General features: G+C 42.3%; 1 protein-coding gene across 4 annotated transcripts in view; it reads left to right on the top strand.

Annotated features, from left to right (window-relative positions):
* Window positions 1-23,682, top strand: part of LOC140489347 (synaptotagmin-1-like) — a 140,985-nt gene that overhangs the window by 75,603 nt on the left and 41,700 nt on the right. For 3 of the 4 annotated variants that reach the window (XM_072588810.1, XM_072588811.1, XM_072588812.1), the window contains exons 2-4: window positions 12,001-12,186; window positions 13,338-13,352; window positions 17,732-17,913. In XM_072588810.1, the coding sequence (XP_072444911.1) occupies window positions 12,036-12,186; window positions 13,338-13,352; window positions 17,732-17,913 (348 nt within the window). In that variant the 5' untranslated portion in view covers window positions 12,001-12,035. The remainder of the gene's footprint in view (window positions 1-12,000; window positions 12,187-13,337; window positions 13,353-17,731; window positions 17,914-23,682) is intronic. The other variant, XM_072588813.1, reaches the window with a different exon arrangement.

The following is a 23,682-nucleotide window of genomic DNA, read 5'->3' as shown; positions in this document are numbered from 1 at the left end:
CAGCTTCCTCATTTCCCCTTCCCCCACCTCATCCTAGTTTCAAACTTCCAGCTCAGTAACTGTCTCCTTGACTTGTCCAGACTTGTCCGACCTGCCTATCTCCTTTTCCACCTATCCACTCCACCCTCTCCTCCTTGACCTATCACCTTCATCTCCTCCCCCACTCACCCATTGTACTCTATGCTACTCTCTCCCCACCCCCACCCTCCTCTAGCTTATCTCTCCACGCTTCAGGCTCACTGCCTTTATTCCTGATGAAGGGCTTTTGCCCGAAACGTCGATTTCGCTGCTCGTTGGATGCTGCCTGAACTGCTGTGCTCTTCCAGCAACACTAATCCAGTATTTGGTTTTCAGCATCTGCAGTCATTGTTTTTACCTTGAAGGCTGAATGGCCTACTCCTGTTTTCTATATATCTGTGTTTCACATAGCACATTTGAGATCATAACATGTTTATGTGTAAAAGAAAATTGTCTCCATCTCTCCTGTGGTATTATTACCAATTATTTTAAATCTGTGTCCTTAACAGACCTCCCCCCTCCCCCCCCCCCCCCCCCCCCCCCCCCCACAACTGGAAATGATTTTGTTTCATTTATCTGTCAAAGCTCTTAATGATTCTAAGCACTGCACTAAATCACCCTTTAACCCTCCTGCTTTAAGAATATCAATCAGGCTTCTCCCATCTGAACATAAATGGTCAATGTGACACAGTGGCACAGTGGTTAGCTCTCCTGCCTCACAGTGCCAGGGATCCAGGTTTGATTCCACCCTATGGTAACTGTCTGTGTGGAGTTTGCACATTCTCCCTGTGTCCGCGTGGGTTTGCTATGGGTGCTTCAGTTTCTTCCCAAGGTCAAAAGATGTGCAGGGTGAGGTGGATTGGCCATGGGAAAGAGGGGATTTGTTAGAGACATACAATATCGGAGGATTGGATAGAGTAGACAGTGAAAGTCTTTTGCCTAAGATGATAACGTCAGCTTGTACGAGGGGGCATACTTACAAATTGAGGGGTGATAGATTTAAGACAGATGTCAGAGGCAGGTTCTTCACTCAGAGAGTGGTAAGGGTGTGGAATGCCCTGCCTGCCAATGTAGTTAACTCAGCCACATTAGGGAGGTTTAAGCAATCCTCTGGATTAGCACATGGATGATAATGGGATAGTGTAGGGGGACAAGCTGAGAATAGTTCACAGGTTGGCGCAACATTGAGGGCTGAAGGGCCTGTTCTGCACTGTGTTGTTCTATGTTCTACTGGGGGCCAACTCTTGTGAAAGATTCCTCAAAATTTTCTTAGTACATAAACCTGTGTCCACAATTTTCTGGTTCTGCCTCTTATGGCATCCACAGTTGGTAAAGTAGTTTTCTGGGTCCATGGGGAAGGAATGAGTACACTTGAAGGGTGGATTATTAACTCCTGTTGCTGTTTGAGAGGAACATGGTTTGCAGAGAGGGTATAAACCGATTTCTTGAGTGAAGTTCCTATGGAGGCTGTAGGATTTCCTTGACATTTGCAGAATCTGACATCCAAGTGAGTCATCTCCTTTATAATTCATAACTAACTGTACAAATGTATTCAGGGCTTATTAAAGAACACAGTGCCCATATTTTCTCTCCATCGAGATATCTTCGTACCAGGTAAGTGCATGCAATGTCTGTAACTTTGCCATTTCAAATCTCCTCATGTAAACGATTTGGAAATTATCGACAGGATTATGCTGAAATGCTAATATTTTTTCTGGATAGCTTTGTGCAATCTCTCAAATCTCCCCACACCACAGCTTCTTCAGAGAAATGAGGATAAGGATGAGAATTGTTTACCTGCCATTTACCCACCTTGTCTCATGACCTGAAGTGGAAAAGTGCATCATTTATGACCATTTTGCCCTTTGAATGATAAGCTGGTGGAAGGAGACTAACATTAGCGTGTAGCTTAAAATAGCTTTTAAAAGGCATAAATCAGTTCATACGTATTAAGATTTAGAAGCATAAGCCTGTATAACCCCTTTACAGTGGCAATTACATCGCAATATGAACAGGAATAACTTCAAAACTCACTCATTTGTACTGTCATGAATTTCTTTTCATCAGATCTCATTCTTTAAGATGAGAGGAAAAGAAATTTAGAAGCAGACCATTGGGCCCATCAAGTCCACACTGACCCTCCAAAGAGCATCCCTCCCAGACCCCCTGCCCCCCAACCCTGTCCCATGGCTAACCTCACCTAGCCTGCATGTCCCTGGACATTGTAGCCAAGTTAGCGTGGCCATTCCACCTAACCTGCACATCCTTGGACTGTAAGAGGAAACCCACACAGACACAAGGGAGAATATGCAAACTCCATACCAACACTCAGCCGAGGTTGGAATTGAACCAGGGGCACTATGAGGCAGCAGTGCTTACCACTGAGCCACCATGCCACCCTTTAAAAAGGACATGAGGGGTAATTATTTTACACAGAAAGTAGTTCATGTGTGGAATGAACTTCCAAAGGAAGTTGCTTCATGTGACGATGGAGCAACACTCTGAGAGCTTATGATTTCAAATAAACCTGTTGGATTATAACCTGATGGTTGACTTTACCAAATGAGGCTATGATGATTACAAAACTCTAAATTTGCAGATGACACTAGGCTAGAGAGAATGGTGCAATGTGAAGATGATGCTGAGTGACTTCAGAGGGACATTGACGAGTTGGCCAAATGAGCAGACACCTAACAGATGAAATTCAATGCAGAGTCGTGAGGTAATGCATTTGGTAGAAGAAACACAGAGAGACAATTCAGGCACAATGGTAAAATTTTGAGGGGAGTACAGGAGCAGAGGGACTTTGGGGATCATGTACATGATTCTCTGTAGGTGGCCAGGCAAATTGAAACAGTTGTTAAGAAAGCTAATATGATCCTTGGGTTTATAAGTAGAGGCATTGAGTATAAAAGCAAAGAAGTGATGCTACATCTCTAGAAATCATTGGTCAGATCCCATGTAGACTATTATGTTCAGTTCTGGGCACCTTCTTTAAGGAAGGATGTTAAGTCCCTGGATAGAGTTCAAATGCGATTTACTGGAATGATAGCAGGAATGAAAGATGTTAGACACAAGGTAAGATTAGAGAGATTGGTCTTGTTCTTCTTAGAGCAGAGGAGATTAAGTGTTGACCTTATCGAGGTGTTTCAAAATTAAGAACAATTTTGACAGGGTAAAGAAGGATGCTCTATTTCCACTGGCTAGTATGTCAGCGCAGGTTAGTAGGCAGCACTGTGACTCAGTGGTTTAGCACTGCCGCCTCACAACGCCAGGGACCCAGGTTTGATTCCCACCTCGGGCAACTGTCCGTGTGGAGTTTATGCATTCTCCCTGTGTCTGTATGGGTTACCTCCCACAATCCAAAGATCAGGTGAATTGGCCATGCTAAATTGCTCATAGTGTTAGGTGCATTAGTCAGGGGTAAATATAGAATAGGGGAGTGAGCCTGGGTGGGTTACTCTTCAGAATGTCGGTATGGACTTGTTGGTCTGAAGCGCCTATTTCCATACTGTAGGTAATCTAAACTAAGGATCACAAGTTCAAGATTGCCAGCAAGACAGCTCAGAGTGAGATGAGGAAAAATTGCTTCACACAGAGAGCTGTTAGGATTTGGCGCTGCCTGGGAGAGTGGGGGAGGTGGATTCCATCGGAGGTTTCCAAAGAGAGCTGGATTATATATTTGAAAGTGATGCAGTTGGGGGGTTACAGAGATAGGGCTGGAGAGTGGGACTAGATGGGTAGCTCTTTTGGGAGCTGGTACAGACATGATGTGTCAAATGGCCTCCTTCCGTACTGAACAATTCTACGATTCTATAAATTTAAACCGTGACCCAAGAAAGTTAATTCTGAATGTGGCTGATGAAAAAGCTTTCCAATCCCCAATTTTCACATTCAGAAGAGCACAAAATTCACTTTAATTATTTTCAAAAATTATCAGAAATGTTCTCCCAGCTATTGGCTTAGCAACTAGCGAAGGACCATTGCTAAGTAAAATTAAATATGCCTGAAGTTTTCATTGCTTGAAGTCAGTTGGATCTGTATACAACCTCCCTGGGACTGTTCCAGTCTCTTTTAATTTTTCTCACATTGTCCCAAATTGACAGAGTGATTTCATTTTGAATCAGTTGTGGTGTGTTCTTCAACTCCATTTTTAGGATGTCAATTTAAAATAATACACAAAGGATCTCTTTAGGTTGAAATCGGAATCCTGATAGTTTATGCATTAGATTACTTACAGTCTGGAAACAGGCCCTTTGGCCCAACAAGTCCATACCAACCCTCCGAAGAGCAACCCATTCCCCTACACCTAACACTATGGGCAATTTAGCATGGCCAATTCACCTAACCTGCACATTTTTGGACTGTGGGAGGAAACCGGAGCACCTGGAGGAAGCACACGCAGACAAGGGGAGAATGTGCAAACTCCACACAGACAGTTTCCTGAGGCAGGAATTGAACCAAGGTCTACTGGTGCTGTGAGGCAGCAGTGCTAACCACTGTGCCACCGTGCCGCCCAATCATGATCGTCATATATTTATATACATGCACACACAAGCATAGAAGGAAGAAAAGGGAAATAAAATATTGGTAGTTAAGAATAACTTTAAAAACTATGACATGTAGAGGGGCATGGATAGGATAAATAGACAAAGTCTTTTCCCTGGGGTGGGGGAGACCAGAACTAGAGGGCATAGGTTTAGGATGAGAGGGGAAAGATATAAAAGAGACCTAAGGGGCAACTTTTTCACTCAGAGGGTGGTGCATGTATGGAATGAGCTGCCAGAAGAAGTGGTGGAGGCTGGTACAATTGCAACATTTAAGAGGCATTTGGATGGGTATATGAATAAGAAGGGTTTGGAGGGATATGGGCCGGGTGCTGGCATGTGGGACTAGATTGGGTTGGGATATCTGGTCAGCATGGATGGGTTGGACCAAAGGGTCTGTTTCCATGCTGTACATCTCTATGAATCTATGACTCTATGTAAATTACTTCATTGTCAGAGTTCAGAAATGTAATGTCCAGATAGCTGAGGCAGTGTTTGCAGTATTTCTTCAAAGTTGGTGATGCTATAAGAGGATGACATTTGTTGTCAAGGAATTAGTCCACTTTGAAGGTGAATACAAGAATTTCTTTTCCAGAGAAATGGACTTGGAAGACTTTTACCATGGTCTTGAGACAAATATGGCTGTGTGTCTGGATTATTGCATGCTATTCTCAACCCCAGACTTGAGGCATGATTACATGTGCCTGGAGTCTCACTGTAGTGTTACTTATGGGCTAGATGCTTGATACATTCAAATTAAGGTTCAGAAATATACAATAAAGCTTTTCAAAGACCACGGGAGATTTGGTGATGTAACAGGTCCATTGGTCCATTGGAGAAAGTGAGGAGTGTAGATGCTGCAGATCAGATTCAAAACGTGGGGCGCTGGAAAAGTACGGCCGGTAAGCAGCATCTGAGGAGCAGGAGAGTCGATGTTTCAGCTCGTCATCATTAGTCCATTAGGTCCATCAATTAGTTTTCTATCCTTCTGGTCAAAGATCCATGAAGAAATAGATGGCACTATTTGCACCTCCTTAAGTATAACTCTCTCCCCACTGAGGAAACACTCCATCTGCTTCTCTTCTGTGTTTACTGACTGCATTGGCCACACAATGTGAGATTCCAGAAGTCTATCTTTGTAATTATTGTTTGACTTTTCTAGAATTATAGTCTGTTTGCATCATGCAAGCTGCAGAAAAGCAAAATGATGTGGATACTGTAAAGCTGAACTAAAATCAAAAGAAAAAAAATCAGAAATAGCCAGCACATCAGACAGCATCCATGGAGAGAAATACAGAATTAATGTTTTAATGATTCTTTGAAAGGACAAGAGTTGAGTCGTGAGGTTAACCATCATGTTAGCATCAGCTGAAGTACTGTTGGCAACTGTAGATGTTGGGGATCTGAAAAAAGACAGAAATTGCTGGAGAAACTCAGCAGGTCTGGCAGCATTTGTGGAGAAAGCAAAATAGAGTTATCACTTTGATTCCATTAACCCTTTTGGATAACTGAAGAAGACCCTTCCTCTATCTTCATATACTGCCAGGCTTGCTGCATCTCCCAGCTCTTTATAGAGTCATAGAGTCATGGAGCATAGAAACAGACCCTCAGTCCAACTTGTCCAGGCCGACCAAGTTTCCCAAACTCAACTCGTCCCATTTGCCTGTGTTTGGCCAATATCCCTCTAAACCGTTCCTATTCATGTACCTATCCAAATGTCTTGTAACTGTTGTAACTGTACTGCATCCACCACTTCCCCTGACAGTCCATTCCGCACACAAGCCAACCGCTGTATGAAAAGGTTGCCCCTCAGGTCCCTTTTAAATCTTTCCCCTCTCACCTTAAACCTATGCCCTCTAATTTTTAACTTCCCCACCTTTGGGAAATGACCTTTGCTATTTAGCTTCTCTGTGTCCCTCATGAATTTTTATACCTCTATCAGGTCACCCCTCAACGTCCTATGCTCCAGTGAAAAAAGTCCCAGCCTATCCAGCCTCTCCTTATAACTCAAATCCTCCAGTCATGGTAACATCCTTGCAAATCTTTTCTGCACCTTTTCCAATTTAATAATATCCTTTCTATAGCAGTGTGACCAGAATTGAATGCAGTATTCCAAAAGTGGCCTCACCAATGTCCTGAACAGCCACAACATGACGTCCCAATTCCTGTACTCAATGCTCTGAGCAATGAATCCCAACATGCCAAATGCCTTCTTCACCACCCTGACTGCATGTGACGCCATTTTGAGGGAACTATGTACCTGCACCCCTTTTGTAACTCTGTTTGACAACACTCCCCTGGGCTCTACCATCAAGTAGGAAGTCCTGCCCTTTCTCGTCTTAACCAAATGCAATACCTTGCATTTCTCTAAATTAAACTCCATCTGCCATTCCTGTTTTCATGTTCGCTGAGGGTATTACAACTTTCTTGGTTAAGAATAAATTTATTTCTTGGCCCTCTTTCCTGATTAATTTAACCAGTTCTGAACTATCATCCACACTTGTGCACTTTCTGATGGAATTGGGGCTAGCAGTCTGAGTGGGGAGATGGGGTGCAGATAAGTGTTCCCTTCACTGCAGACAGTGAGAAACCCAGCCAGTGTTAAGGGAAGGCTAGGAACAAAGATAGAAGCAAGTGAGGCGAATTTTGTTAAATCTCTCCAGCAAACGGCAGCTTGCATGATTTCCACTATCCACAGAAATGTGGTACAAATGAATCAGGAAATGTAACAGTTACCACGAAGCTGTGTGATCGACACATCCAGTGGTTACCATGGAAGCCACACCACCTCTGACTGTTTGTGAAAGATTTCAACGTGAAATATAAATATGAATGGAAAGGTTACATGGACTGATAATACCGTGGTGACATTTTCATTTCTGTTTGAGTTCTTCCTGCTCAACCTTTCACAGCCAGTCAAGGTATATGCTGGAGCTCCTGGGATGAAAGGGTTGCAGGGGTGGAATCCTCTGAGCTGTATGTTGGACGTTGCTGAGGGAGTGCTGTGCAATGCCAGGCGATGACAAGGGAGCTGAGCTTCCAACAGGCAACGGGGAATGGATAAATAGAGTTGTCAGTAAAATGTCTGCCACTGTGTTGAATGCCAAAGGAGACAGAGTTAAATAGATTAGTGTCATTGGACACTGCTTTCACTTGCATTGGAATAGATGCAATTTTATTATTTATCGCAACTATGATCTTATTCTGCCTTTCCACATGGAAAAAGTACTTTACATTAGTTTAGTGGTTATGATACTAAATTAGAAATCTTAGTGAACACAAAACAAAAACAGAAATTGCTGGAAGATCTCAGCAGGTCTGGCAGCATAGAGTCATACAGCAGGGAAACAGACCCTTCGGCAACCAGTCCATGCCGACCATAATCCCAAACAAAACCAATCCCACCTGCCTGCTCCTGGCCCATATCCCTCCAAGTCTTTCCTATTCACGTACTTATCCAAATGTTTTAAAAGTTGTAATTGTACCCACATCCTCCACTTCCTCAGGAAGTTCATTCTACACGCGAATGTACATTCTACATTCTCCATGTAAAAAAATTGTCCTTCATGTCTTATTTAAATCTCTGTCCTCTCAGCTTAAAAATGTGCTCCCTGGTCTTGAAATCCCCCATTCTAGGAAAAAGACAACTACCATTAACTATATCTATAGCATTCGTTGAGAGAAATCAGAGTTAATGTTTCGGGTTGAGTGATCCTTCCTCAGAACGGTAATGTTGTTTAGTCCATTTTTCAGGAACCAAATGGACACAATGGACTTTTTCAATCCCAAAATATTTCCCAGACAATAATCTGTTTCTAGGAGAAAGTGAGGACTGCAGATGCTGGAGACCAGAGTTGAAAAATGTGGTGCTGGAAAAACACAGTAGGCCAGGCAACATCCGAGGAAAAGGCGAATCGACGTTTCGGGCATAAGCCCTTCTTCAGGATTCCTGAAGAAGGGCTTATGCCCAAAACGTTGATTCTCCTGCTCCTCGGATGCTGCCTGGCCTGCTGTGTTTTTCCAGCACCACATTTTTCAACAATAATCTGTTTCTGACAATGATAAATGACTGATAACAGTTGTCAGGACACAGGGCAGATCTCCTCTGTCCTTCTTAGAAGTATCACTAAGCGAACTCTCATGTTAAACTGGGATTGCATCAAAAGAAATGGCAGTCATCCCACTCCCCCATTAGAGAGAAAGACAATCGGTTGTCTCCACACTTCAAGCAAGGAGCAAGGTTGAGAAGGTGGAACCTTCATATTAACCCCAGCTGGTGTGGGGATTGAACCTGCACTGTTGGCATCACAGAACTAATTCTACAAAGCAGGTTCCCTCTACAAAGCAGGCTCTCTCTGTAAGGTATTTGAGTGTCAGCTTCAAAGTTGAGGTCATAGTTCATGTTTTCACATCTTAAAGTGAGAGGGTTTCCCTTGAGGCATGGCTGACACTACATTAACTCTACAATCTCTAAAGAGACAATTAATGAAGAACAACTCACATTTATATGACCCTTTCCACACCTTAAATGCATACACAGCTCACAGAGAACAAACTGCCTCTTGAAGTGTAGTCACTGCGTGAAAATAAGTATGATTTGGAGATGCCGATGTTGGACTGGAGTGTACAAAGTTAAAAATCACTCAACACCAGGTAAAAGTCCAACAGGTTTAATTGGAAGCACACTAGCTTTCAGAGCATTGCTCCTTCACCAGATGATGCGTACATTCCTAATTAACCTTGTCCTCCAGGTCTTGACCTAAGAACAAAATTATTATTTCTCTAAACTATGTTAATATCCTTCCACATATCATAGGATCAAGAGTTAATCCAACTTCTCTTGAAGGTTAAGTCAATGTTTAAGAACGTTAGATAGCTGATTCTTCCAAATGCCAACTACTCCTGGTTTGGAGAAGATTTGTGCATTAAATGTTATGGATCCAAAATTACATTGGCTGTCGATCAGTTGCACAGATCTTGATGCTCAAATTCCTCACATGAATTCCATTTGGGTTCTACATGCAACTGGGTGTTAGGGCCCTTGTTGCAGAATTATAGTGTCATGTTTTGGGGGTTGTCAGTTGGCTGGCTGGTTGGTTTGTGATGCCAACAACAGCATGGGTTCCATTTCCCCACCTGCTGAAGTTACCATGAAGGACTCTCCTTCTCAATCTCTCCCTGTGCCTGAGGCATGGATGACCCTCAGGTTAAACCACCACCAGTTCTCTCTTTCTAATGATAGAGCAGCTCTACAGTCCAGTAGGACAATGACAATTTGACCTTGACCATTACTTTTTAAGCCTAAAGACCCAGTTCAAAGCCGACCTACTCTAGAGGTGTGTCATGAGACACCTGAAAATGTTGCTTAAAAATATTTGTGCAGGTATGTTAATTTGTGAACTATACCCTTAAGTTAGTTTTAGGAATTAACTTGAAACTGTGTTTTTATTCATTTTTCTCAAGCGACATATTGCCGTTCATGTGGTTAGCTCCTGCTTATTTCCAGATTGGAAAAACATTCAGGAGGTAAAGACAGATGAGATAGACAATTCATCCCACACCACGGAGTAATCCTCATTCAGACATCAAAGTTCCAGAGTTTTTTGCCTCTGATGGTCTACTCAAAGGTTTCTCCATCCAGGCACCATTCACTGAGTTAAAACAACCTCCTAACATCAGTTCAAAATTGTCCTCTAACTGATTGAAATCTGTTTCCTTTTAAACTGTCTCCAATAAACATGGGCTTAGACTTGGCTCAATGTTCATATTTCAACAACTTTCACATTGAGTTTGCATGTCCATAGTATCTTTTGGAACTGTCCCTGGAAGTTGTGATTGAGAAGGTAAAGGAATGTTTTGGATTTCCCCCAATATCTTTGCTCTGACTAATGTTCATCACAGTTTGTTTTAGCTGCAATTTCTGCATTGTTCATCTTCCCCAGTGCCTTCAGCATCTAAAGTCACTGCTAGAGATTCAAAAGGTTAATTGAATCAAACATTGGAACAACTGCTGTGCATCTGCCCTTTCACCTAAACATTGCAGTGCTTCCAAGGATCTAAATATTGCAACAATGATCACAACCCCACTTAACCAAGCACCTCCCTGATAATGTAAAGTTGTGCAGGAACTAGATAACTCAACACTAATTCTAACACCAAGACTTCTGCTTAACTAAAAATTGTCAGCATCAGTCATAACATAGAGCGCAGAATCAGGCCTGTCGGACTAACCAGTCCAGGCCAACCATGTTCCCAAACTAAACTAGTCCCACCTGCCTGAGCTTGGCCCATATCCCTGCAAACATTTCTTATTCATGTACTTATCCAAATGTCTTTTAAATGTTGTAACTGTACCCGCATCCACCACATCCTCTAAAAGTTCATTCTACACATGAACCTCTCTCTGTGTAAAGCAAATTGCCCCTCATGTCTTTTGAAAATCTTTCTCCTCTCACTTTAAAAATATTCTCCCCTCCCCCAGTCTTGAAATCCTCCCCCCTAGGGAAAAGACACCTGCCACTATCTATAAACCATATTATATTATAAATCTCTATGAGGTAATCCCTTGACCTCCTGTGCTACAGTGAAAGAAGTCCCAGCCTATCCAGCCTCTCCTTATAACACAAACCTGGCAACCTGGCATTCCTGGCAACATCCTGGTAAATGTTTTCTGAATCCTTTCCAATTTAATAATATCTTTCCTAGAACAGAGTGACCAGAACTGCGTACAGTATTCAAAAAGAAGCCTTTTGGGTTTTTCTTCATATCGAGGTGTGATGGTGACTTTGCAGTAACGTCACTGGGCTAGAAATCCAATGGCTCCAGCTCTTGCTTTTGGGCCATAGGTTCAAATATCACCATGGCAGCTACTGGACTTTAAATTCAATTAATGAAGGCAGAGTTCTGGTAAATTCTAGCATTTTCCCCACTACCGATGTATACCATATGGGGCTATCATTCCCTTTTATTTCTTTACTCCTTTCTTAAATAGTGAGGTGATATTTGAGAACTTTCAATCTGCAGGAATCATTCCAAAACCTATGAAGTTAAAAATCACACAACACCAGGTTACAATCCAACAGGTTTATTTGGAAGCACTAGCTTTCAGAGTGCTGCTCCTTCATCACGCTGCTCCTTTTATGTCGTACTTTCAATGATATTATAATTGTTTCCATCCTCAATGGGAATGCAGTACCAATTTAAGGCAATCATTAAAGGAACTAAAGGTGGGCTAGGCAAAAATTCTTTGCACAGAAGATGGTTATTATTTTAGGATGTTTTATTTTGTCCTGAGGCTTCTTGCTTAGTAGCGTGTTGTTTCAACTCAAGCTACCATTTTGGATGTTTTGCTTTTGCACCTTTGTCAATGTATTTTCTTCTTGGCATTTTCTAGCCTCCTGCTAATCAAATAACTCGGTCATTCCAACATCTTTAGGATCACCAGCCAGCTGTCTGGTTGAAGGCTGAAACATGAATCCAGCACGTAGAGAAGCCATGGTGGTATCTACCACCACAACTCCAGAACCAGAGACAGAACACAATGCCACAGATTCACCGAGTAAACATGACGTGTTCTCACACATGAAGAACAAATTCATGAATGAACTGAGCAAAATACCAAGTAAGTAACAATAGCCAATGTTCTAACCTTAGATTAACGAATGTTTCAGTGAAATTGCCAGGTCTTCACGATGGAAAATAGGTTCTTATGGCAATAATATTGGGAATGTAAAGTTTGTGTACGAGTCAGATATATTATTGTTACAATGAGGAGTGTGGAGTATATCAAGAGTGTCCCAGTGAGGTGTGTAGAGTATATCTGAGTGTCCCAGTGAGAGGTGTGGGGATATCAGTGAGTGTTACAGTGAGGAGTGTAGGGTATATCAGAGTGTTACAGTGAGGGGTGTGGGGTATATCAGAGTGTCACAGTGAGGGGTGTGGGGTACATTAGAGTGCTACAGTGAAGGGTGTGGGATATATCAGAGTGTTACAGTGAGGGCTGTGGGATATATCAGAGTGTCACAGTGAGGGGTGTGGGGTACATCAGAGTGTTCCAGTGAGGAGTGTGGAGTATATCATTGTGTTACAGTGAGGGGTGTGAGGTATATCAAAGTGTTATAGTGAGAAGTGTGGGTAATTCAGAGAGTGTTACATTAAGGGGTGTGGGGTATATCAGAGTGTTACAGTGAGGAATGTGGGAAGTAGGAATTGCTACAGTAATGGATCAATGTATATCAAGAATTTTTATGGTGGTGAGTATGGCTGTGTCAAAGATTTGGATGTGAGACTTATTTGAATGTGGAGTAAGGGTGATTAACTCCTGATTAACTATAGTGATCACTGCATTCAATGAATTCTGCCAAAATCAGTTTACTTTAGCAGATGAGTAGCTTTTATGAAAGCAATTGGTGGTTCCTCTATTTAAACGTTATTTCCATGTTAAGTGACTTTAGCAAATATTTTTCACCTCATTTCTCGAAGTGTGATATAACCTGAATGCTTATTGCCTCCCTATGGAGTTTATGGGACAAATTTTACGAGCGAGCTCTTGAAGCTCAGGAGTGTGGTGACAGGAATGCAAGTCAAAAAAATCAGTTTATGTCTGACATAATGTTAATCCTGGGCTTGAGTTCCTGGCATGGAAAGCTATGCAGCAGGAGCACAAGACTGTAAAATATACCCGCTAGCTTCTCTTTGTTTCATTTCTCATTGTTTTCCACTTCCTCCTTTATTTCACACTATTTCTTTTTCTTTCCTGATTAACCCTTTCAGTGCATGCGAGGAAATGTAAGTAAGCATATGGCAAATTGTTGTTGTGGTCTAAGTATAAGCTTTCCTTAAGTATAATCTTTATATTAACCTTTTAATGTTGAAGTTTGATGAGACTGAGAAGTATCCTTGATTTGAGGACTTTGAGATATTGCAATAGGATTTATCTCTGTCTGAATGGATGGATAGAAGAATATTTTTGCTCCTTTGGGAGGTGCATGACCCTGACTATGCCACAATAATTGTCCAAATCAGATGCCTTGAAGTGCATTAAAATTTATCCAACTGGGCTATGGAAGTTTAAGTCAATCTGAAGCATCAAAGTCACTTAAAGTGCACAAAGTAACCAAAATAGAGTCATAGAGTCACAAAGATATACAACACAAAAACAGACCCTTCGGTCCAACTCATCCATGCCAACCAGATATAATGAACTGAGAAAGAGAGATATAACGCTGTGCATTTACTTTCGGCGATTTAAAACTCCTTCCATGGAATATGCCAAGGCCAGCATTTGCAATCTGTTCCTAATCGACTGACTGCCTTTACTGGGCCAGTTTGTAGAACCCCTACAGTGGGGGGAGAAGCTGCTCGGCCCATCAAATCCACACCGCTCCTCCAAAGAGCATCCCAACCAGACCCACTCCACTACCCTATCCCTGTAACTCTGCATTTCACATGGCTACTCCATCTAATCTGCATATTTCTGGATGCCCAGGACAACTTAACATGGCCAATCCACCTATCCTGCATGTCTTTGGGCTGTGGGAGGAAACCGGAGCATCCAGAGGAAACTCACACAGACACAGGAAGAACGTGTAAATGCTACACAGACAGTCACCCAAGGGTAGAATCAAAGCCAGGTCCCTGGCCTTGTGAGGCAGCAGTGTAATCACCATTACACTGGTGAATGGATATTTGAGAATCAAAACTGTTATTGTGAGGCTGAAGTTACATGTAGGAGAAAGTGAGGTGCTGGAAAAGCACAGAGGAATCGATGTTTCGGGCATAAGCCCTTCATCAGGAATTAGCCCCTCATTCCTGATGAAGGGCTTTTGTCCGAAGCATCGATTTTCCTGCTCCTCAGATGCTGCCTGACCTGCTGTGCTTTTTCAGCACCACACTCTCGACTCTGAAGTCACATGTAGGCCAGGCTGGGTATAGGATGGCAGATACCCTCCTTAAAAGGAAACAAGTGGATTTTTGCAGTAGCTTCATGTTGGCCATTACTGTGACAGTTTTAAATTTCAGAGGCATTTAATTGAACTTAAATTCCACCAGCTCTCATGCTGGGATTTGAACCAATGTCCTCAAAGCATTAGCCTTGGCCCCTAGGTTACTGGCAAAGTGACATTACCACTGAGCCACCAAAATTTTCACTTCTTCAACCTGTTTGAAAGAAATGATATGTGTATAATATGCAAAGATAACGTTGTATTGGCATAGTGGTTCAGTGGTTAGCACTGCTGCCTCACAGCGCCAGGGACCTGTGTTCAATTCAACCCTCAGGTGACTGTCATTGTGGTATCTTCACTTTCTCCCGGTGTCCACAAGGGTTCCCTCTGGGCGGTCCAGTTTCTTCCCACAGTCTAAGGATGTGTAAGTTGAGTGGATTGGCTATGGTCAATTGCCCTGTAGAGTCCGGGGATGTGTAGGTTAGATGGATTTGCAATGAGAAATGCGGGGAAATGGGGATTGGTCTGAATGGGTTGTCCTTTGGAGGGTCAGTGTGGACTTGATGGGCCAAATGGCGTGCTTCCAGACTGTAGGCATTCTATGATTCCTCAGGTACTGGGGATTTCAGTAACATGGCACACAACTGGGAACCCTGTGCTATGCTCCACAATCTAAATAAGCCAACCTCCAGACAATCAGGACCATGTGCTATGGAGCCATTACCCAAACATGATATACGTGTCTCTTTTAATGATGCCAACTTGAAACCTAATCTACACATGTTAGATCATAGTAAACCAGGTGAACACTCCCATACAATATGTGATTAATGCTCTTCAGGTAATCAAGACGTGTTTTGTGAAAGGTATTGATCTGACTCCTGTGGTTGAGGAGTTTCGGAAGACGGGTCAATTTAGAACTGTCATTAAGAAATGTCTTCAGACCAACAGTGTAAAACCAATTACTGCTTTCCTATAGGGAGTAGCTGAAGCAGAGACTACTGCATTCATTCAGTGAATAAAAGTTTTGAAACAGAGGAAATTACAAAGAACAGCAAAATGGGATTTCTTTTCATTCTTCCAACAAAATAGTGGAACAAACAAAAAGATCAGCTTCTTTGCCATAAATGTCTTGCTCTGATATATGCTTTCATCTTTTTCATTATCTCACCTCTACTGGACTGTCTGTTCTTTACAGCTGTATTTGTTTTATGACTTTAACAACATATATATTGTGTCAAATGCACTTTAACAGCTGAATTGATGATTGTCTAAATTGAGTTTATCACTCCATTTAGGATATCCTCGTGTTCTGGGAGGTTGGGATGAATTGGGTGCCCATAACTGGTTAAAGGGAACATACTGTATTCTCCTGATAATGCATCAGACCAGGGCAGGGAGAACGTAAATGCCACAGACCATGAAGGCTTTATGATTAATGCTCTGGTCTGTACTGTTGTTGAGAACCCATGCGCCCAGGTCAGTCAAAATTTAACAGTGTCAAATTGGCAGAAGGAGATTAAAATTTAAGAGGTATGACAAATTTTCAGGCAGTCTAAGTCTCCAGACTTCCTGACAAAAACACTGCCAATGCCAGAGGTACCAGAATAGCCCAATCATCCCCATCAAGCTTGTTGTGCCATTCACTGAGCTCAGACATTGATCTGAGACCAAACTCCACATCACTGATTTATCCCCATATCACTTAGGACTTTTGGTTTGCAAACCTCTGTGCATCTCAGATTAAAACTACTAACTGATTGACCATCAAGTGTCAACGTGAGGGAGAATTCCAAACACATGTTTTCCCAACCTCACTTCTGAAAGCTTTTATGTTATTGATTCATGGTATGGCTGGCTAGTCTGGGATTTATTGCCAGAGGACAGTTAAGAGTCAACCAAATTGCTGTTGGCCTGGAGTCACATGTCGGCCAGACCAGGTAAGGGTGGCAGTTTCCTTCTCTAAAGGACATTAATGATCCAGATGAGTTTTTCCCTCAACAACATATTCATGATCATTGTTAGATGCTTGATTCTAGATTTTTATTGGATTCAAATTTCACCATCTGTTATGGTGGGATTTGAACATGAGTACCCAGAGCATGACCTGGGTCTCTTGATTAGTAGGAGAAAGTGAGGACTGCAGATGCTGGAGATCAGAGCTGAAAGTGTGTTGCTGGAAAAGCGCAGCAGGTCAGGCAGCATCCAAGGAGCAGGAGAATCGACATTTCGGGCATGAGCCCTTCTTCAGGAATGTGGGCGGCACAGTGGTTAGCACTGCTGCCTCACAACGCCAGAGACCCGGGTTCAATTCCCGACTCAGGCGACTGACTGTGTGGAGTTTGCACATTCTCCCCGTGTCTGCGTGGGTTTCCTCCGGGTGCTCCGGTTTCCTCCCACAGTCCAAAGATGTGCAGGTCAGGTGAATTGGCCATGCTAAATTGCCCGTAGTGTTAGGTAAAGGGGTAAATGTAGGGGAATGGGTGGGTTACGCTTCGGTGGGTCGGTGTGGACTTGTTGGGCCGAAGGGCCTGTTTCCACACTGTAAGTAATCTAATGAGGAAAGTGTGCCAAGCAGGCTAAGATACAAGGTAGGGAGGAGGGACTTGGGGGAGATGCGCTGGAAATGCGATAGGTGGAAGGAGGTTAAGGTGAGGGTGAGTCCCTCCTCTCTACCTTTGATCTTAGCCCGCTTGGCACACTTTCCTCATTCCTGAAGAAGGGCTCATGCCCGAAACATCGATTCTCTTGATTAGTAGTCTTGCAATAATACCACCAGGTCATCACCTCCACTTATCTAGCTGTAGTCCAGATATAGTTTTTAGACAATACCCCTTAGTCCTCTCTATTTAGTAGTTTCCTTGTAGTTGTAGTTTCCCTCAATCTACCAAAGGAGGAGTTGAATGATCAATGTTCATCAGGCAACACGTTATTACAATCTGTGTGGGGTGTGAAGTGCACTCTCTGAAAGGGCAGTTGAAATAAATTCAGTCATAATTTAAAAAGGGAAGTTGAAAATGTCTCTAACAGGAGAAAGGCAGAAATGGAGGAAAGAGCATGGGAACAATTGAGTAGCTCTTTCAGAGATCTGTACCTTAAATCAATTTGTTCTCCGAATAATGAATAAAACAATTGTGCAACATTGCATTGATTGATAATTACGTTAATTTCTTCTTTTTCATTTGTGTCCCCCCATCCCAAACCCTGCTCAACTTGCAATAGTCCCCCCCTGGGCCTTGGCTGCTATAATAATCGTCGTTTGCCTGCTCCTCCTGTGCTGCTGCTTCTGTGTCTGTAAGAAATGCTGCTCCAAGAAGAAGAAGCAAAAGAAAGGGAAAGACAAAGGCAAAGCTCAAATCAACATGAAGGAAGTGAAAGATCTGGGGAAGAGATACATTGACAAGGTGAGTGAACAACTGGGGGCTAGAAGATTCTGAAATCAACTCACCTCCTCACTCCCCAAAGCCTGTACACGAGGCACAAGTCAGGAGTGTGATGGAATGCTCCCCACTTGCCTGGATGAGTGTAGCCCGCAATAACATTCAAATAACTTGACACCATTCAGGCCAAAGCAGCTTGCTGGATTGAGATCATATCCACAAACGTCCACTCCCTTTTTCACCGATGCTCAGTAGCAGCAGTGTGTACCATCTGCTGTAGAAATTTACCAAAGCTCCTTACTCAGCGCTTCCAAACCCATGGCCAATTCCATCTGTAAGGACAAGGGCAGCAGATACATAGGAATACTGTCACATGCAAGTTCCCTTCCAAGCCACTCTCCTGACTTGGAAATATATCGCAGTTCCTTCAGTGTCGCTGAGTCAAAGTCCTGGAATTCCCTCCCTAACAGCATTGTGGGTTTACCTACACCACATGGACTGTAGCAGTTCAAGAGGCTAGCTCACCACCACCTTCTAAGGGCAATTAGGGAAGTGCAATAAATGCTGGCCCAACTAGTGATGCCCATGCTTCAAGGGAAAATAAATAATTACAAAATTTAGACATACCTCTGGAGCAGGTGGGAATTGAACTCAGGACATTGAGCACCCTCCCTTAGACCACTGGTATATGCCCAGCATTTCCTGCTTCTTTTTAAACGACACATGGATTATTGGAATGATTGGGATGAGAAAACACAGCAAACAAGATCTAGAACTATAGTGGCATATAGTGCCAAGGGAGGACATTTAGTCCATCATGCCTGAGCCAGCCATCCAATTAACCGCTTGCTTTTTTTCATATCACTGCAATCATTTTCCTCTTCAAGCATTTATCTAATTTTCTTTTGAAGGTTACCATTTTAAAGTTACCATTGAGCCTGTATCTGCCACCCCTTCAGGCATTCTAAATCCTAACTGCTTGCATTAAAATGTCTTTCCTTATGTTGCCTCGTATTTTGCTGCATTAAAACTGTGCCTTCTGATTATCTCTGCCCCTGAAAACAAATTTTCCTTAATTGCTGGTAATCTATCAAAAACCGTGTGCCCCTCTATCAAATCCCCTCTTAACCTTCTCTGCTTTACACTATGACTGAAGTCTGCAAGCACCATTCTCGTACATCTTTTCCCTCCTTTGTGAGACCTGAACATCCTTCTCAGGGTACGGTGCCCAGGTCTGAACATTCCGGCTGAGGCCTAAGACTGAGTAACAAATAAGGAGTAACAAAGAATACGTGTACAACCAGATTATGTCAAAGACTACCCATTGTCAGCACAAGTTAAGAAATAAGCAGAATTCTTTTCCCTGCAGGAATAAAGGAAGAATTGAGTTTTTTGGTGAGTCATAACATGAATATCAGCAGAGATTAACTTCATGAGTGATCTGTGATGAAAATTTGAGTCTAATTTTCTAAACCTAATTGCCATCATTTTTTGATAGTTTCATAACATTTAGTGATCCATCATAGCTAGTGACACTTCAGACTTGCCTAGAAGCCATCACGACACTTTGGCAATCTTATTCACCATGACCCAAACACTGTTCTATATTATATTAAAGGAAAGAAATGGCCTCGTGGTATTATTGCTAGATTAATAATCTTAAAGAGCTAGGTGAACCTGGTTCAAATCCTGCTCAGTCAGATCTTGGAAATTGAATCTAATAAAAATTAAGAGTCTAATGATAACCATGAAGCTGTTGTTGGATGGGAAGAAAAAACATCTGATTCTCTTTAAGGAAGGAAATCTGCCATCTTACCAGATCTGGACTACATGTGACTCCAGGCTTACAGCATGTGATTGACCCTTAATTGCCCAATAGGCAATAATTGGTGGTCTAGACACCCACATCCAATGAATAAGAAAAGAACTCATGTTCTCTGTATTTCACAACAGTTTGACATAGAACAAGGAAACTGTCACATTCAAGAGATTTTTGGCAAAAGAGGGAGAATCAGTTTTGGATGATCATGTGTACTGGCTGTAATACCACTCTGTTGCCTCTGATGTGTAGAGGAATTTGGGTCCCTAAAAGAATACGGGTACAGCAAACAATTCAGAAAGCTAATTGAATATTATCATCCATTGTAAGGGGAATTAAACACAAAAGGACATAAGTCATTGGCGAGGTCACGTTTGGAGTTTTTTTTATTCATTCACAGGATGAGGGCATCACTGGCTAGGTGAACATTTATTGCCCAGAGAGCAGTTAAGATCAACCACATTGCTATGGGTTTGGAGTCACATGTAGGCCAGACCAGGTAAAAGTGGCAGTTTCCTTTCCTAAAGGACATTAATGAAACAGATGGGTTTCTCCAACAATTGGCAATGGTTTTATGGTCATTGTTCAAATCCTAATTCTGGATATTTGTTGAAGTCATATTTCACCATCTGCCATGATGGGATTTGAACTCGAGCTGATATTCTGCATTACTCAGCCATCAGCTCCCCTGATTGCCTTACTTAAGGAAGGATGTAACTGCATCAACGTGTAATTCAGACAGGGTTTTCCAGATTAATGTCTGGAATGGGAACATTGCCTTACAAGGCAAGATTAGTCAGATAAGATTTGTGTCTGCATGAATTTCGAAGAGTAAGAAGCACCTTTATTGAACCAGATAAAATCCTGAGATAGCTTGACCAAGTGGAAATGGAAAGGATGTTTCCTCCTGTGGGAGGATGTAGAACTAGGGATCACTGTTTGGAAATAAGGGGTCACACATTTAAGACAGAGGATCATGAGTCTTTGGAACTTTCTCAAAAGGCAATGGAAGCAGTCTTTGAATAGTTTTAAGGCAGAATTTGATGCATTCTTGATAAACAAGGGAGTGTGAGATCATCAGGGTTAGGCAGGAATGTGGAAGAATCAGATCAGCTATAATCTTCTTGAATGGAGGAGCAGGCTTGAAGGGCCAAGTGGCCTACTCTTCCTCCTAATTTGTCTGTTTGTTTGCATTTCCTCCCTCGAAAATGAATACCTCCCTTTATTTTGGTCAGTTTCCGTTCCTGAAAAGTTGGTTGAAATGAGGTTTCTCTCTGTTAACTCGCACTTGCTTTCTGGTTTAGCACCAAAGGCTGCCAGGTACCTCCATCAAGTGGGCAGTCTCCAATTCTGAGCCTTTTAAAAAAAATTCTCCAGCTCAGGAATACAGAAAACACCCCTAGCATCATCTGGAACTGATGGTATCACTGAGCTAGTAAACCTGAGACCTCGGTATAATGCTTTGGGTTCAAGTCCCACCACAGCTACAACTGGAATTTAAACTTAACTAATGAATAAACTGGTATCATAATGTAATAATCTTGGTAACCATGAAACTATTACTGATTATTGTAAAAGAGAATATCTCCTCTCACAAGCATTTAATAATAAATTCCAAAAGAACTGCGGATGCTGCAAATCAGAAATTGCTGAAAAAGCTCAGCAAGTCTGGCAGTATCTGTGGAGAGAAATCAGAGTTAACATTTTGAGTCCAGTGAACCTTCCTCAGCATTGGACCCAAATAGTTAACAATGATAAATTCCAATTGTACAGGCTGACTTCTGATTTTCTTTTGCATGCACAAATATAAAAACATTTCTACTTTATTCAAGATTTTTTTCCTTGCACATATGTATTTTTCTTTTCTTTCTTAAGGCTTTGTTAGGTTTTTACCATTCTTTATGTAAGATTGTAATTGTATTGGAGGCAATTCAGAGAAGGTTCTCCAGCTTAATCTCAGAGATGAAAGACTTGTTGTAAGAGGAGAGATTGAGCAGTTTCGGCTAATACATGCTACAGTTTAGAAGAATGAGAGGAGTTCTAATCGAGATATATAGGATGCTAAAGGGGATTGACAAAGTAGACATAGAGAGGGTGTTTCCTCATTTGGGGAAATCTAGAAGGAGAGGTAATTCACTTAGAATAAGAGGTGGCAGATTTAAAACAGAAATGAGGAGAAATTATTTTTCTCAAATGGTTGTGAATCTGTGGAACTCACTACCCCAGGGTGCAGTGGATGTTGGAACACTGAGTAAATTTAAGGAGGAGATAGACAGATTTTTAATTAGTAACATGTTGAAGGGTAATAGAGAGTTGGGAGGAAAGCAGAGCTGATGCTGACATGAGATTAAATGTGATCGTATTAAATGACGGAACAGGCTCAAGGGACAAAATGGCCTACTTCTGTACCTAGTTCTTATTGTATTATGCTATATTTAATTTAATTTAATTCAGAGATTTCGCTGCTCCTACACATGCTTCAGCAAATACAGCCATTAGTTCAAGGAAGGAAATCTTTCCTGGTCTGACCTACATCTGTCTCCAGAGACACAGCAATGGTTTCGGCTCTTAACTTCCCCCTAAAATGGCCTAGTTGAAGGGTAATTAGGGATGGGCACCAATTGCTGGCTGGTGAGTGACACTGACCTCCATGAAAGAATAAATCCCCCAGACAGTCTTTCTGAAATTGGAGACACCAGGGCAGAGCGTGTGACTGAATGAGACCTCAGCACCGCTGTGCTGTTTCTGTATCACTGCCGAGCTGCCATTTCTCCAGATCAAGCGCCTAGCTGCTGTAAACTATCACTGTTTCTCTACCTCGAAATCCTTCCTGCCTCATTGCTCGCACTTTATTGAACAGCCTCACAAGCACAGAACACAACACCAGGAAGACTTTGCTGTGATCAGGGTGTGAAAGTGCCAGTGTTGGTCTGAATTCATTCCTGATGAAGGGCTTGTGCCTGAAACGTTAATTCCCCTGCTCCTTGGATGCTGCCCGACCTGCTGTGCTTTTCCAGCACCACTTTAATCTTGTCTCTAATCTCCAGCATCTGCAGTCCTCACTTTTGTCAAAGTCAGAATAGATGACACCAAATTATTGTCCAACAGGTTTATTTGAAATTAATTTCAAACAATGCCTGTTGGACTATAACCTGGTGTCGTCTGACTTCTGATGGGATCAGGGTGGACATGGGACCTGGAAGGGGGGAGAGGGGGTCACTGGGTGAAAAAGGCAAACACAGAACCCTCCCTCACCAAACTGGTATGAAGTTTCAACATATATGTACTGGATAAATGTTCAGCCAGCTTTGCAAATTGTAAAACCCTGTGTGGAGATGTAACCGAGACCCTGGATTTTGCACGAACTGATTTGCCAAGAATTTTAATTGCACATGGGAATCACGTGTTGAAATTGTAGATCCATGCCCTTGAATTATCTGCTCTGATAAGATATGAGCTTATCCCCAAGATCATAAGATCGCACCGGAGACAGGAGATTCCTTTAATTTCTTTGATCCCGTCAGGGCAGTATGCAATCCTGTCGTCTTCCCCATTACAGCTGCTGTTCCTTAAATGAGGCCGGCATTCTGACCTCAGCCACTACTTCCAGGAAACCCCCCTCAGCTGTTGATCATTCTCTATGTAAAGAAATACTTCCTGGCATCCAGACTGACTTTGACCTTCACAATTCCGAACCAGCGTCCTCTTGCCATTCCCAAAAGTTTTGTTGCTGTTTTACTTTCACTCTTGCAGGATCAACTCCACTGATCTGGGGATACAATAAGTTGAGATAATATCTTTAAAGTAACACAAAGTAAATTGTAAAGTTTATTCAGTAGTGTGCCATGTTTGGTGTATTCACAGAGGCATGACCTATTCCTTGGTCCTACTGGGTGATTAATGAGTGATAATAAGTGGGAACAGGGCTGAGAATGTTGGGGATAGACCTTGTTTTCACCAATAGTCAAATTTAT

Source organism: Chiloscyllium punctatum, chromosome 18 (assembly GCF_047496795.1).
Source record: "Chiloscyllium punctatum isolate Juve2018m chromosome 18, sChiPun1.3, whole genome shotgun sequence".
Lineage (NCBI taxonomy): Eukaryota > Metazoa > Chordata > Chondrichthyes > Orectolobiformes > Hemiscylliidae > Chiloscyllium > Chiloscyllium punctatum.
This window is presented reverse-complemented; position numbering and strand designations above follow the sequence as displayed.